This window comes from Toxorhynchites rutilus, chromosome 2, assembly GCF_029784135.1.
Source record: "Toxorhynchites rutilus septentrionalis strain SRP chromosome 2, ASM2978413v1, whole genome shotgun sequence".
Lineage (NCBI taxonomy): Eukaryota > Metazoa > Arthropoda > Insecta > Diptera > Culicidae > Toxorhynchites > Toxorhynchites rutilus.
The window spans coordinates 296,583,155-296,600,125 of NC_073745.1; the positions used below are offsets into that span (position 1 = coordinate 296,583,155).

A 16,971-nucleotide genomic window follows, 5' to 3' on the forward strand; every position below is an offset into this window, starting at 1 on the left:
ATTGATACGTTCAGCCGTTTTTTCTAGTCGATTTTTCGAAGTTTGGACTAAATTAGAGGAGCATTTAATCGCAAATCGTATCAGAAGTACAAGTTGGAGGCGATCTGGCGTAGTGGTAACATCCATACCTCTCACGCAGAGATCACGAGTTCAATTCTCATTTCCGACATTCTTCCAAAAATGGAAGTAAAAGTGACGAACCAGCCGAAATGTGTTGAAAGTCACTATAATAGAGAGAGAGAAAAAAAGAAGTACAAAATCCTACGCGACTCTCAGACAAACGATTCGTAGCTTTCGTTGGTTTCCAACTTCGTCAAACACCATATTTTAATTGGAGATCTGGATTTTGAGTTGCGTTTTTTTGAAAGAAAGATCAATGATTTTGAATACGGGCTTTTAAAAAAAATCATTCGAAATTTTAATTGGTCAATCATATGATAATAGAAATTGTGATTTTAGGTAGTGTTCATCAAATGTACACAGTTTCAGTGAAATCGAAAAAGGTCGCGTCACAATTTGCTGTTTTTCGTCTAATCTGGCGTGGAATTGCTCCATTTGTAATCCGATGGAGCAGGGTGGTCATTGATTTGTTTCATGCAACACCGTCCGTCTCCATCAAACGATGAAACAGAATCTAACCCTTGAATATTATCATGTTACAGTTTACCCCTCTGGTGGAATCCTGGAAATGTCCAACGGATACCCACACTCGGCGTCACCCCTCGGGGGTTCACCTAGTCCCGGGCCCAGTCCAGGTATTGGCAACCACCAGCATAACCATAATAACAATACCCATAACAAAAGTAAGCATGATGCATCGGTTTAACACAAGTCTCACACTGAGTGATTAAGCGTTTGTGTGCGTTAACAACATAATCCCGCCTACTCGATTCGATTCCGCGAACGCTGGCAAGGGTTCGCTGAGGAGGAGAAGAAACGGGAGGTGCATATAAATAAATAATAATAATTAAATAGAGCGAGTACCTGCGGCTGACATCGCGTCTGCCTTCGGTTGTTGTTTAAAGTTCGATCCATCCAGCCTCACTGCACATGAGTGGAGTCCGGTCGTGTCGGTGAGGAGGAAGGAGGAATTTTGAATAATTCCGCGGCGAGCACACAATGCTTCAAGGTGACATGAGCTGAGCGCGCGAAGCTGTTGACGGGACTTAACGGAAGCCAGCCATGCTTCGTGATTTGCGTCACATCGCTCGCAACAGCAACAAAAGCAACGTGGACTGCCCCGGGAAAAGCTTATTATACGTTAATGGATTTTTTTTCCACCCGCCGGCGCTTTAAAAATCGACAACAGCAAAAAGTGCGCTCCTGCGTTCATAGTAAATGAGTGTTTGCATGGTTTAAAATATATGAATTTAAAGCGCGTGTTTCGCTTCCGAATGGGATGTTGTTAACTCAAACAAATGTTAACAAATTTAATCCGTACGAGAGACGATATGTGCGAACTTTGTAAATTAATCCTTTTTCGATTGTGCCGTTTCAGTGCAACATCAATCGTCGATGAAACAGAGCTCACCGGGAAATTCCAATGCGAGGTCATCCAACCTCCGGGTGGTGATACCGACGCCAATGAATCCCACTCTCAGCAACGATGAAATTTCCTACGTAGAGGTAACCTTTCCCCCCTCCTAGTGTGAACCATATACCAATTAAACCTTCGACCACCTTCAGCACCACACCCGACAGCAGACCAACCTAAACACCCCGGTGGTGGCACTGCAAACGCCAATACCCGGACTGTCCAACTACACGACCACGCTGGGTTCGTTCGGGGCGCAAGATTTCTCCATCAATTCCGACCTGAGCATGATTGCGTCGTGGGGTGCAGCGGCGGCCAACAATGCACACGCGGCCCAGAATGCGATGAACTCACTCGGGCAGCACTCAAGGTATCTAGCGAGCGAGTAGTTCCCATTTCTAATTTCTCTTTCTTCCTCTCTTTTACTTTTTTCAATTTTTACTTTCGGTAGTTGGTGTCGTTATTAAAATCCCTCCAAAACTTACTCAGAATCCTTTTCAGCAGCGGTCTGCCCCATCTGGCCGTCTCGAACAGTACGCCCCCGCCGTCGACTTCGCCCCTCTCGGTGAAGATCAAGGCGGAACCCATTTCACCGCCCCGAGAGCACCACTCATCCTCGTCCCATCACCACCATCACGGCAATCTGGGCGGCGGGGGAGCTAACGGTCCAGGCGGTGGTCTTGGCAATGGCCAGCAACAGCAACAACAGCAACAGCAGCAGCAGGGCAACAATCAGCTAACAGTGACCTCGATGGCCTCGGTTGGCCACAGCAATTCGTCCGCAACGCTCGGCAGCAGTTTGAACCATTCGCATCTGATACATTCGAGGCCTTCGTCGACGGGACACTTGACGCCGACCCCAGGTGAGCTTGAATGGGGAGCGATAATTGTTTGTCACGGAGTCACGTGTTTTGCGTAAAACTTCTTGGTTCAGAGTCGGAAACCATTGCGGCTATTGTCTTAAGTTTTGTTATTCTTATTATGAGTGTGTTTGGGCAAACATTTGAATGAGTTATTCGTTTCTGAAACCAAACGAATGCTCTGCGAAAAAAATTCTGGGTTTAGGCTGTAGAGGGGGCGATGAAAATTATATCCCCTTTGAACGTGTTTTTCACCGGAAGCATAATGAGCAAAATTTAGTTCGAGCAGCTCCATTTTTAACTGATAATTGTTATTGTTATTGCACTATTGCGCATTCAACTCATGGATTTTTTTGTTACTTTTATTGAGAGTTCAACTTATGATAGGAAATAGATGTTCTTCCTTTTTGAAAGAACACATTTAATATATTATCCAACACCATTTATCAGGTATAAAACCGGTCGTGTTACTGTAGCGTGCAAATTCCACGGCTACGATTCCGCCACTGTTCCGGGGATTCTTTAATGGCGAGTGGCTTATGCGCCACCTCTAAGAGGACCACTCGCGCGATATTTGCCCGGCAAAGGACCAGTCTCGAACTAGTCCCTGAAATTTCTATCGTAATCACTCGAATAGTGACTCTTCCCAAACCTTTCCTACTCGCGTTCTGATGACTCGCCTGGCCGACAGTTCAAAGGAACCGGAGGAAATCCGCAGGAGGACCTGGAGAAGAAGGACGCAACCAAAATGACCTGCTGTTTAAATTTCACCCTTCGCTTCAGAGACACGAGTGAGATTCAAAGAACACTCGACAAAATTATAATACTCACAAACGTATATGATCACTTGAGACTCAAACGGTTTCTTCAAATAACGAAACAAAAAATATTCTATTTAAACATTTATTAACCTAGCTACATTACAAATATAATTTCCCTAAATTCCCTCATTTCTAACCCTACTGTGTACACGAGCGTCTCCATTTGAAAATCAAAGCGTTGTCGATATTATATTCCGTGATCACTCAGTTTATTTCATCATTCAAAAAAATACCCACCCACATGCGCATGTTCATAAAGGGTTGGGTACTCACGGTTTGAACTCAAACTGGCTCTGCCTGGAGTGCTGTTGTAGCGTAGCACTCCCTTCCGACGGTAATGGCTTTGTCGGGAACTTTGACTCCAGATCGTGGGGTCGTCCAGCTGTCCTCTACGATGTACCGAGCCTTGAAGATGATGTTCGAGGGAACAATAATCCCAAATAAAACGCCGTCGAACGACTGTTCGACGCAATCAGTATATTTGCTTTATGGTTTGAAAAAGCTTGACTTTACCTTTGGAGCTATATTATTTAAAGCACACGCGAACTTAACGAACTCCTAATATTCAAATTTCTTCCGCTAATTTCCTCATCAAATATAAGTAACTCAATTAACACATTTAGAAAAAACGTTCAAGGATAAAAATTACTCCTAAAGACACACCGCGACTCGATTTCGAAAAAATCGCACTCGTCTCGTCCTGTCTCGTCCACAGATTGGGTCAAAGTGAACGAGCAAAAAGTATTACGGTTGCTTCGACAATTAACCCTTTTCCACCAGGAGAACAATATTTTTTTTCGACAATTGAAGAGAGACCAGAGTAAGAAGAACAATATTTGTCGAAGCAAATAATGTTCTTTTGAACCGTGAATTTCCCCAGACCCCCAGTCATGCAGCCAAACAAGTCATAATTGTCCGCTCTTTGTTTCAAGATTGAGCCAGCTAATTCTCGCGATTCTTCCACGAAACCTGGCTTCTTTATTTTCCTCGCGCATGAGTTACCACTTATAGCGTCGCTTAAGCTACTCGCTCTTGTATTGGTCTGGCGGAATATGAGCTTTGCCTCGCTCTTAGATGTTGTGTTGCGTACAACAACACAACGATTTCATGCAAGTTATGAACATCGTTGTGTGCAATGATCGACTGTCTGTTCCATTTGTACTGAGTACCTATGTTGCAGCAAAAGTTTGGCAAGTGTCAATAACAAAATTAAATCATGCACGGAACAACATATAAATATTAACATAATAATTCCACAAATAAATAAATAAATAAATAAATAAATAAATAAATCTACCAAAAGTCGGTGAATAAATATATAAATAAATTAACTAGAAAATAAATGTATTTACAATATTGAAAATAATTACATAACACGTAACATAATATTTACAAGAAATGTTAAACACTACAATACACAAATGTACACCTGTTACATTACAATAGAGAGTTCAAGTAGTGTTTTTTAGCCAAAAGACTCGCATTAATAACATCACAATTCCAGGTAAACTTGTAAACAATTAACTATCATTACAATTGGGAGTATTTATCATAGTCCAGTCAAATTAGATTATTTAAGAGCTCAGCTTGTAACAAATTGGCCCCTGAAACAGTTTTTTGAATTTTTCTCGCTCCCTATCACTTTTTTCGATAAAAGTGGTCTAAACAATTTTAAAGAGCGTTAAATTTTACATAAATTTTATTCCATGAAATTTTCTGTACGACCACCCCCACGCGAGTTACACCCCTAATAATACCCCGAGTTTTATATTTTCGTTAGTTGCAGTATTCGCGTAGCTGTTATTTCAAAACAATCTCTGAAAGAAAGGCACACAAAGCACAAAGTGCACAAAGACTATAAAGAAAGTAGAATCATTCGAGATAAATCAGATTTACAAAAAATATTGTGTTTCTTCCAAAATCATTCGCCATTTATCACATCTACAAGTCTGATGGCTCTTTCATCCGGCATTGTTGCAGATGCGAGCATCAATTGCCATCATGCTTGCTCCGAAAGTATTTCAAATATGAGCTCGATTCATATCCTCTATCATTATTCGATGAAAATGGTATGAGAAAAACTCAAAAATCCAGCCTGTATTCTGTATTTGAGAAAAGCTCAGTTGAAATTTACGGAAATATTTTTTATATTATCGATGGCGGATTCTTATTACATAAAGTTTCTTGGAAAAGTGAATCAACTGTGAAAGAAATTATTGATGCTTACACGTCTTATGTCCAAAATTCCTACGGTAATAATGTGTGCGTCGTCTTTGATGGTTATGATCCGTCAGACATCAAACATTTTCAGAGCAATCGACGATATGAAGGAGAAGGAATTGAGGTAAAAGATATGACGCCAGATACAATCATCGAATTCAAGCCTCAAGATTTTTTCGCGAGAAGCGAAAATGAAATTCGTATAATAGAACGACTGCCTTTACTTCGAGCGAAATATCGACTAAACAAGCGCCAGGAGATGCGGACTGTCTCATTGTGAATACCGCGATCGAGATTTCCGAAATTAAAGAGTCGCACTCGGTTGTAGTTGTTGGCCAACGTTGATTTAATGGTACTGGTACTGGTAATGGTACTGTGTGCATTAACACCAACAGATTGTTCAATCTTTAACTGGTTGCGACACTACCTCTGCATTTTTTCAAAAAGGGAAAAATACAGTCAAAAAATTCTTCAAAATTACGATTTTTCCGAAGTCATTGAAACGTTTTATACGGAAGGGTCCAGCCAGGAAGAAATTTTCTAACAAGGCCCGAAATTTGTCATGGCTTTATATGGTGGAGATCCTGAATCTGAATCAACGTTGAACGAATTTCGGTACATGTGCTTTTCGAAAAACGTGGCAAGAAACAAGACCATTAAGCTAGCAAATGTACCCCCTACCGAAGCTGCTGTCCGTCAACATCTTTACAGAACGTATTTGCAAATACCACATTGGCAAGGAAATTTTGAAGATCCTGCTGATTGGGGATGGAAGCTTTGCGACGACACATACCAGCCAATATTTACGAATAAGCCACCAGCACCGAACGATTTATTTATTTTTTATCCCTTTTGTTTATTTTAGGCTCATTAGCATTTTAGCTGTAACAGAGTCGAATTTTAATCGTATACATGTCACATGTTTATTATATATAATTAGCACATTACACAGTTGCCATTTTTCGGTGTTAGTGTATTCCCTTCTATACCATTGCATATGGTACACATTTACACAGAAGCCATTTAGGCGTAAGAGTTTTCCTTCTGTTCTTCCATTCTCCAGTTAGACCGAACAGCGGAGACAATTCATTGATCATTGTTGAGTTATTTATAGAACAGCAGCCCGATGTGTCTTGCAGAGCAGAGCGGTTGTATGGATGAATCGATCTTATTTCGACCGTGGATCGATCTCCATCGCTGATGATTGTTGCGTGGACGTAGTTATTCTGTAACAACACAAAGATGGTCAATGAGGGCCCTGGGTTTTGAACTCACAATCGATCGCTTACTAAGCGAACGCGCAACCAATGTGACTGCGGAGATCCCCTATACCGAACGATTTATTGAAAAGCATTTTTTGTAATTGTAAGAAAGGATGTACATCAGGTTGTACTTGCCGCAAGCATGGTTTGTATTTGTGTTTGTGCATAAGTGTTGAGTGATTCAAGTTCAATTGTATTTCTGTTTCAAGTTTGAAGTGCTCTAAAGCTTGCGGCCATTGTGTGGGTAAAGCTTGTTTGAATTGCTGTGTTCAAGACGAGTTGGAAGAAGATGACACCAATGATGATATTTTCTTCGAGAAATCAGATGATGATTAATGATTCAAAATAAACTTTTTTCGGTCATGAGTGAAGTTCTATGTACTTTTTTTGGGCATTGGAACACAGGGGGAGGGGGTAAATGATTGTCCTGGGAATCTATTACAAACATTTTGAATCCTTAGTTAAATACACCACACCAAAATAAACATTTCTTTTAGAGATTGTTTTGAAATAACAGCTACGCGAGTACTGCAACTAACGAAAATATAAAACTCGGGGTATTATTAGGGGTGTAACTCACGTGGGGGTGGTCGTACAAAAAATTCATAGAATCAAATTTATGTAAAATTTCACGCTCTTTAAAATTGTATAGACCACTTTTATCGAAAAAAGTGATAGGGAGCGAGATAAATGCAAAAAACTGTTTCAGGGGGCAAAAATGTGGAGTTTTGGGAGAGAAGCACCGATCCGATTTTGGTAGCCTTTTTGTATGTTGATTAGGACACCTTCCCAAGCACTTTGGCGAAAAATAATTTTTTCCGCCAATTTGTTACAAGTGAAACTCTAATTTTACTGGACTATCAGTATCAACTGTATTTTCGTGTTCGTGTTCGAAGATGCAGAACTAGAAGCAATTCTTTGAGAGGATTCAAATCAAATGCAACAGGAATTAGCAAAATCATTCGAAGTAACTCGATAAGTCATTTAATATCACTTGTCAGTTTGGGCTCAAAAGAACGGGAACTGAGTTTGTTTACGCGCGAACAGCTGTTCCAAGGGACGTCGAAAACTAAAAGGGCTCTGCCATTGGAGTGTTACTGGGGACGGAAAAATGCGAAAATTCGAAGTAAGGAAAAATCATGAGGCGACTGCTTCCATCAACCAATATTGACGGCCAAATCCCACATCCATGGTTCGAAGCTCATGTTGCTGGGACTAACCCGCTATTGTGTATCATGAACTGCTGAATCCCTCGATTATATCGCCACACATAGATTTCTGTTAATCCATTGTTTACCTTGCTAATGAAGGCCCTTCTCATACCGCATCATTAAAATGGCTCTAACTCGATAAATAATAAGATTTTCGGTAATTCCTTTCTAAGGTATATTCTTAAATGCCTAAACTACAGAAATATGGAGGAATTTTTTTTTGATTTTTTCAAATTTCTAGACTACAATACAGCCTTAACCCATTAACGATTGAGCCGTAAAAAAATTGGCATTGATGTATTTCCGGGAAATATAAAATGAAAAATATCGAACATTGGCCAAAACCAGTTTTTCGTTCCTGTAGGAAATTCAATCTGTTGGGGCGAGGAACAATAATACCACGAAAAGGTCAGAGCAACCGAGATTGTGAATCACATTCACAGAGTAGTTCTTTCTCGCTCCTACGCACAGGATTCCACGGTCTGTTTCACTACTCGTATTCGTACTGTGAGAAGTATTAGCATCGAATAAAATCAAATTTCTGATTCACAAAGCGAATCTCTTCGGTTAATGCGCAAACACAATCAAATGGATTTTTTCTACTTCACAATGTGTGTTTTTTTTGTTCAAAGTAATATTGTAGAAAAAGTTACATATTTCTGTATGTTTTTGGGGGATGTTTTTGTAGGTTATGTTATTAAGACACCTTTCACATTTATTTTAAACCGATTTTTTGATATTGTATAACAAAGTTATGCAAATTTAAATGAAATTTATGGTAACTAAACTATCATTTGATGCAAAAACATTACCATACGGCTGCTTCCCAAAGACATGAAACTTTTTGAAAGTTTCTGTTCTATTTTTCGAACAGCTGGTCGTTAATTAGTCGTGAATTCTTTTTAAGATCAATATCAAGCATGGATTGACCCATAACACTGGAAAGGATGTACTGGTGGCAACCTTATGCGTAGAAATATCTCTAAATGCGCAGCGGTGTTACACTCTAAGCAAGCGGTCGAATTGATTCAAATCGTATCGCCGCAAACCGCAAAACGCCCGGCCCGGGCCGGCGAGCAGACCAAATGAAAGTAATGTAGGCTCCCCTCTCTTTGCAGGCTCGGTCACGCCCACCAACGCACCGTCCCCGGTGGATATCAGACACATAAACGTCGGCGGAAATCATCTCCCCGACTACGACTCGCCCGTGTCCTCGAACGCGCATAAAAGACCAAGGATATCCGAGGGTTGGGCCACATAGCCCTCGAAGGGCTCTGGCGGCTCTAGTGGTGGCCAACAGCAGCACCAGCAGCAGTCCTTCCTCGACGATAATTCCAACCAGATTCAGCTTGGCGGCAGCGGTGGTGGTGGTGGTGAGAATGATTTTGCCAGAAAGCTGCAACAACAGCAGCGGGTGAGCTCGCAACAGCAACAGCAGCAGACACAGCATCTCCATCCGTTCTATCACAGTGCGAGTGTTAACAGTAATAGCAACAGTAACCACAGCAGCATCGGGGGCTATCCCAGCCAGGCATCGTCCCCGTACAACAACAACAACAACAATGGTAGCAACCAAATGAGCCACCATCACTCACCGTCCCCGGTTGGGATTGTTGTTGGCCACAATATGCACCAGCAGCAGCAACAGCAGCAACAACATTATTGAGCTGGGATTAATTAGATTAAACTAGAGCGGATTGTGATTTAGTCACCATAATCATATGAGATTTCTTTTCGTTAGTTTTGCATGCCTCTAGTTGTGGGTGGCGTGTGTGCATGAATGCATGATGATCGCAGGACGAGAGAGAGAGAGAGCGAGAGAGAATGTATGTGAGGATATGAGGATATTAATTACTCTCCTAATTGCAGAGTATAACGCTGTCAACCTAACTTATTGAATTTAAGTTTGAGTTGTAATTGTACATAACCGGAAGAGAAAACACAGTTGCCACAGTTGGGCAGAACCAGATTTCTCTTCGCCTCAGTTTAGTTTTGTTTCCTTTTTTTTGCTAGAATACTTATTAAGTGCAATAATATATTTTTCAAACAAAAAAAAAAGCAACAACAATTCTAATGAATTCATATTTAAGTGAAACCTATTAACCTAGTGGAGTCAGAAGACGAAGATTGAGTCAATTCGCGCACTGCGTTGAGAACGCTTATGAGAATGGAAGACATTATCTTAAGCTTGGTTTAGACCTCCCGTGAACCTGAACAGGTGGGCGAAATAGTACGATAATTTCACGGTGAACACCATTGCGAACTAACGTCTCAGAAAATCGAGGTGAATAGCGGGGTTGTTGTTCCCATTGAATTTCGCTACTAAACGTGAAGTAAATAGGCATCCAGTATTCTTAATCCATTGCTTAGTTTCCTTGCTGGTATCAATAGCGGAATTGTCTTGCTGGAATGTGAATGTTTTTCGACGATATCTACTCAAAAACGGTAGGAGAGGGAATTCCAGAACATGTATGTTATCCTTGTTATTCAGCTGTCTTGAGTTTTTTTTTAGTTGCACAGAATCCCATCCAAATCATGCACTAGCCTCCACCAAAGTTCCTGATTGAAAAATACTGTCCCTTCTTCCGTAAGTCACACATCAGGACCATCCAAATTGAACTTTTTTTTCGTCACTGAAGATAACCTAGCAAAGTTGAAAGTAAAAAAATGCCGTCTTACATTGGAGAACTTTTCGTTATGGTATATAGCAGAAAAAAAAAACATTCTTTGTCATAATATATCATGTCTCACTGTCGGTTTATGTGAGCTTTGGCAAATCTCAGACGTCTTTCCATGTGAGATGGGGTAATATTAGGGGCTTTATCTTTTTTAGCCCTCTTTATGTAAGGACTTTTTACCAAAGCTTGACGGAAACGTTTAAATTCAAAGATTACTTTATCTGCATAAGCGATTTTGAGGTATTCGAAGCTGTTCTAACTATTTCCCACTTATCCCAGACAAAGAGCTTCGATTTACGTGGAGCTCTTTCCCTCTTCCCGTGTTCTTGAGGATTCGCCAAATAATTGAGCACTACCTAATGGGATTGTCCGATCCGACGGGCAATTTCTCTGATACCAACATTCTCTTGGTGAAATGCATCGATTTGTCATTTTTCTCTCTCTGTGAGCACTTTTCCCTTCGGCATTTTCCAGATTTATTGATCAAAACAACGGAAACGACGGAAAATGTGGTGTTCTACAAACTTGACACTTGAAAAATACAAAAACACACAGCGCTTGTACATACACATTTAAAAATCATGCAGTGTATCAGGGTTGCCAAGTGTTTCTGAATTAAGTCTGGATGCGGGTGAAAAAACATTTCGGATGTCTAGATATTCATGAAACAGACGTTTTTCAATTTTTATATTGTGTGAATTGTGATGTTTAATGATTTTTAACATTTGATACATATGGAAAGATATATTTACCATACTTTGAAACACTATATTTAAAAACTTTCGTACTGTTCCAAAAAGTTGTGAAATATAGAGCATACAACTACGAGGCTTGCTTTGCAAGAGTTTGTTCATTTTATACATCAATTGAAGGATATATGACAGGCAAGTCAAATAGAGCTGATAGAATTGATCATTAAACGAGTTAAAGACATAACCAAATTTATCACAAAACTAAAAGTGATTCAAAGTGAGCATCAAACCTACCAAGGACTCTCTGAGCAACTGCTTCTAATAACAGCCATCTTTTCGCGCGTGGATGTGACATCCTTAGATACTTCATTTTCAGAAGCTCATGATTCACATCAAATTCGCTGATTCGCTTAGGTTGCTCTACTTGTATGTCATTGAGTATTTTCAGTAAAAACTCATCAGCTTTCACGAAAGTTGAAGCTAGCCAGAAGAGTGTTATATGTTATATAATTGCGATAAATCTGGAGAAATCTGCACGAATCATAAATCTGGACTAGAAAAAGGCCAGTTTGGATGTCTAGATATTCCGGAAAAGTTTGAAAGAATCCATACAAATCATGAAGGCTGACAAGGCTGCAGTGTATGGTAGTTACCAATACCTTTACACTAGAATATAGATTGAAGCGTTGTTTGTTTACAATGACACAGCAACAAGATCATCATTTGGTGTTATAGAAGTTGGACGGAGTGTAAACCGCATTAGTAAGTCGTCATTTTGTCATATTACTAATCAGGGGTGTGATGCTATTATACCAGAGTTTCGAAACACGTTTATGCCATTCACAAGAGAAAATTGGTTAGATGATGCAAACGAACTCAACTATCGATGGAACTTTCCAAACTGTGTTGGAGCAATCTCTGGTAAATATGTTCCAATAGTATGTCCATCCAACTTTGGAAGCTTATTTTATAATTAGAAAAAAACTCCATAATTCTGATGACTGGTGAAGTGGTGAAAAAAACAAATTTTTGTTTGTCACCGTAAGAACATTTGGAAGTTTGAAAGATGCCATTACCACCAGACGAAAGCACAATCAATGGCCATAAATTACCTTTCCTCTTCATTGGAGATGATGCGTTTCCGCTTAGGACCCGAATAATGAAGCCTTACATGTCACGAAAAGGAAAGTCACTCATTCCGGAAGAAAGAAATCGTCAGTGTTAAGTCAGACCGGATCGTGTGATATTTTTATGATTTCGAGAAAAACGAACTTGAAGTTTAGTGCTCTGCAATTTCCAAAGCATTCAATTTTTTCCTTCTATATTGTTCTCAGAAATGTTAGTTACTCTTTGGTAACACTTTGACGTATGATAATTGTAAAAAGAGGCAGTTATTTGGCGGCCTATACGTACATGGTCCACTCTGACTGAACTAAATAAATCTTTTAACTCGAGCATTTCTTAATAGATCGAAAATATGTTTGCATCAATTGATAGAAAGTATTTCTACGCTTCTCTCACAATTAATAAAATGATATTTTTCATGAGATAAACAATTAAATAACTGTAAAATGTCAAGCGTTATATAAACGCCCTAACTGCCAAGTTTTGATTGGCCCGATTCACCCGATCCCCAACACAGACATCAAAATCAATGTGCCTAAGGAAATCCGCTTTGCAAATATACATGCAAGTAGGGGATGTTTTTGTTCCCATCGAGCTTTGTTTCCCTGACACGGATTTCAAAATTAATGTACCTGGGGGAATCCGCTTTGTAAATATCAAAGCATTCTTCGTGAGGACACCGACTGGACAACATCGTTGCTGGAAGGCGAGGGATCGAGTGCCTTTCTCAAGGCAATGAGGGTGGAGGTGTAGTACTGGAAAGGTAAAGTTTTCCAAGAGCCTTTTTCAAGGCTAGAGACGAATGAACTGAAAAAGTTTAAAGTTTCTATAATTAATTACATTACCTTTCCTTACCTTGTAAATATAAGCAAGCTGCGAGTACTTTTGTACACGCTTGTCTTTGTGTAGACCGGAATATGTTTCCTTAAAACGTAATTCTAAACTGAGAAGCCTGGGAAAATCGTCATTTCAGATACTAGATGTGAATGAACTTTCGCGGTTCAAGAACTACGTAAACATGAGAGATGCAATAATTTCAGAAGGAAAAATAGAATACAATGATCGTTTGATAATTTTTCCGTTCACATATTTTGGTAGTCCTATGCATCATATCAAACGTAAAAGGACGTTCATCAAATTTACTTGTAACGAAGAACATAATCTATAACAATTCATAAATTGTTTTTACATGGCAGCTGTTCAAACTTTTTACTTACAAACTAAATATGTTGATTTCAATGCAATTCGAAAATTGTTTCATTCTATCGATTATTTAATCAATACAATACAAATGCTTACTGAGACGACGGTAGTCCCACGTCAACGTTGCGGTTATGTCATAGATATAACCCTCCCATTTTTTTCAATATACTCAGAATATGCACCTTTTACACTAACGGGTTCACGTACGCAATTTGTTGAAACATAAAGTAAATTCTTCTGCTGGCAGCATTTCTTACCTAACAGCATCTATGTAAAAGTTTTTGTCCATGTAAAAGTCGCTTTTTGGAAATTGAATTGAACATTCAAATCCTTGATCGTATCTTCGCGAAGTTGTCTAGAATTTTTTTTTCCATTTGAAGCCAACTGTGCTGATATTCCAATTACTGAGTTCTTTCTTCGCGTTTTTGGATGAACGAACTTATCAGATTGTTTCAAAAGTTCTGGCCAATGGCTTCCTAAGTGCCTGGCACCACGCTGAATAGCATATTCATCAACACCTTGATGCTTTTCACACAGGAGAGATGCCTCATCATGCGTGGTTCTCTCTGCTTGGCATCCACTGTGTCGTGCATATTCCCACACAGAGCAACTGCGCTCATCATGCGGTCTATCGTACACCTCATACGCAAGTTGAGGGAACGTTGCTCCGTCTTGCTTCCATCACTCGTTGAGCACATTGCACGCATTCTTTATGCTCGCTATCGTGTACCTCTCTTACGCAGAACACTCGGTGAACGCTTCGCATGTACCCATCATGCTTTCGTTCGTACGGAACCACCAACGCACAGATAGGTAAAAACTTTTACAATGCCCTGATAAAGCACTAAAACTAAACGAGCAACTTCTTTCTATGGATCATCACGATCACGTTTCATTTTTTTCTGTCATGTATGAGTAATTACTGTTGGTGGATGCGGTAACTTTCAAAGCAGCTTTACGTTACGATAAATTCCTGTAGAATTTATCTTTTTTATCCACAAACAGGAATATCTTTTTGACTTGCCTTCCAACTTCCTTCTTTGTTCTTTCAGCGTGATATTTTTATTATGCTTTTTTTTCATCGTTATAGAGACTTTTCGCCGTAGTCTCTTTTTTATGTGACAATACGAGAAAGGTCCTGATCGGGCCACCCCAAGTGTCAGGTCCACCGGATCGCTTAGCGTGTGGTGTTAACTTTTGACATCTGGCCTCGCTGTCCTTGTCCGTGCCTGGTCCTTTGTCGCATTCCTATTCGCTTGGTCCTCGATTATGTCTGGTTATACATGTTTATTATTTTAAGTAGACTACCACTGTTGCAATTGTGGATGCGTCGCTCCCCGAGGCTTCTCTGGTGCTTCCAAGGATCCCGTAGTTGGGCTCTCAAGAAAGGGGGGGGATGTGAGGGGTGCGTTGGGGTCCCGGCATATGACGTGTTTCGTTCCTGGGGATCCCGGAATGGCCTGGCATCCACATAAAGTATGTGTCCGGACGTGCGTCAGTGATTGTTTTTGGTATTCACAGGTGAATCGGTCTTTCCGAATCCAGCGCTGTTACCTCGCTGGTCGAGTCTATCTGACTCCAAAATCTCCATACAATTTGTATGCAAATTGCAGTAAACGTATTTCTTACAGTGGAAAGGATGTAAACAAGCCATTATTTGTTTTCGTTTTCAAATTTATATTACAACAACTCATTTGCTCGTGTTTAATATAGCTCAATATTTAGTATGTCCTCCACGATTTTCCATTACTGTCATGAGACGTTTGGGCCTACTTTAGACAAAATGATGCAACATTTGTTGATGAATCGTATCTCACGCTATTTGAATACCCGTCCAAAAAACGTTAAGATTTCTCCGCGGATCCAATATGTTTTTTTTTCATTCGGTATTGTCCATAGGTTGAGGTATGAGGTTGAGGTCTGGGGACTGGTATGGCCACCCAAGAATGTTAATCTTTTTGGACTGGAAATAGCGCTTCGCAACCTGCGAGTTGTGCTCGGATAACATAGCTTTTCAAAATGATTTTCTTGAGTGACGGCTTTAAGTTTTCATCCAAGTCTTTGACGTAGGATTCCCCAGTCATCATTTTCTAGATCCTGACAAGGATGCATATCCCATTCCAGGGAAAACAGCTCGACACAAGCATTGATCATCCTCCGTGGTTTTTTTGTTTTGGAAGAAGCTCTGTAGACCTTATTCACGAGGTCGGTTGCTCACATTTCGACTGGTTATGTTGAGGCCCAAATCTTCCTGGATCACCCGACAAGATTTATCGGGATCCAATCGAGCCAAGCGTTGAATAAGGCGATCTGTGTTCCGGATTTCCGCTATACTGTGCCCAGCGTATTATGCTTTTTCGTGATTTTCGGAATCGCTCCGATCGAAATACCATATTTTCGGCGATTTCGCGGTAGTTCCACTCGCTTTCATTCCGGAAACGAGCAGTTTCCGAATTTCCATCGAATTTTGGCCCATTGCCTAAGTAACAAATAAATATACTTAATATCATCTAATGTTTACATAGTTCGTAAACATCGTTTGTTTCTATCGTTCTCACGATACCGAAAACGAAACATGACAAACAAACAATACAATGTTTTGGCAAATATTTCGACGAGATCGATTGAACCAGCCTTGTTTAGTTCATGTTTTCCGACGATATTTTTTATCGCGTAAATATGCGTGAATAAGCAGTGTAGTTGTATGTGTTGCATCAAGGTATCTTGACTAGATTATGTAGGGTTGATCAAATCACCTACTTTATTGTTAATATTCGATTAATAGTTACTGGTAGCAAAATGTACCAGTTGTTTCCTTTTTATTTCCAATACTGTATGTTTTTCAGTTTGTTTCTTCCCACCCGTTTCAAGACGTTTTCCTCACGTTTTATTCATGAACTGATGAATTACATAAAAAAGTGTTTGTTCACGTTCACGTTCACGAGAGGTCTAAATCAGCCTTTACGACAACAAAAATAAATGGTGAAGTCAAACTTCACACACACACACACACGATCAACAAAACAAAAACAAAAAAATTGAGTACTAGATTCGGATAGATCGCGTATGATAGAGAGAAGCCATTAATTTAGTCATGAAAAAAAAAAGCAGAAGCAGAAACTGATATAATTGTAGTAAAATTTGTATCACCCAAAAGAACAACTACTAGTGTAGATTAGGATAATCAGAGAAAAAAACCTACCAACGGGGAAAGACGACGGAAGAGGAAGAGAGAAGAGGAGGAGGTACTCGGTGTCATTGGCGCGTACATCTTTGTTTCCGTATGTGGATGGATGTTTCACTATGTGTTGTTGTGTTCGTTACGTTTTAAATAGAAAAAAAATATTACTCAGCAACAATGTGCG

General features: G+C 39.9%; 1 protein-coding gene across 12 annotated transcripts in view; it reads left to right on the plus strand.

The window, feature by feature from the left end:
- The window catches only part of LOC129771247 (myocyte-specific enhancer factor 2), a 224,506-nt gene extending 207,780 nt beyond the window's left edge, over window positions 1–16,726 (plus strand). For 6 of the 12 annotated variants that reach the window (XM_055774693.1, XM_055774696.1, XM_055774694.1 and 3 more), the window contains exons 5-9: window positions 663–803; window positions 1,499–1,626; window positions 1,687–1,904; window positions 2,024–2,397; window positions 9,009–16,726. In XM_055774693.1, the coding sequence (XP_055630668.1) occupies window positions 663–803; window positions 1,499–1,626; window positions 1,687–1,904; window positions 2,024–2,397; window positions 9,009–9,169 (1,022 nt within the window). In that variant the 3' untranslated portion in view covers window positions 9,170–16,726. The remainder of the gene's footprint in view (window positions 1–662; window positions 804–1,498; window positions 1,627–1,686; window positions 1,905–2,023; window positions 2,398–9,008) is intronic. The other 6 variants (XM_055774701.1, XM_055774698.1, XM_055774699.1 and 3 more) reach the window with 6 other exon arrangements.
- Window positions 16,727–16,971: the final 245 nt, after the last annotated feature.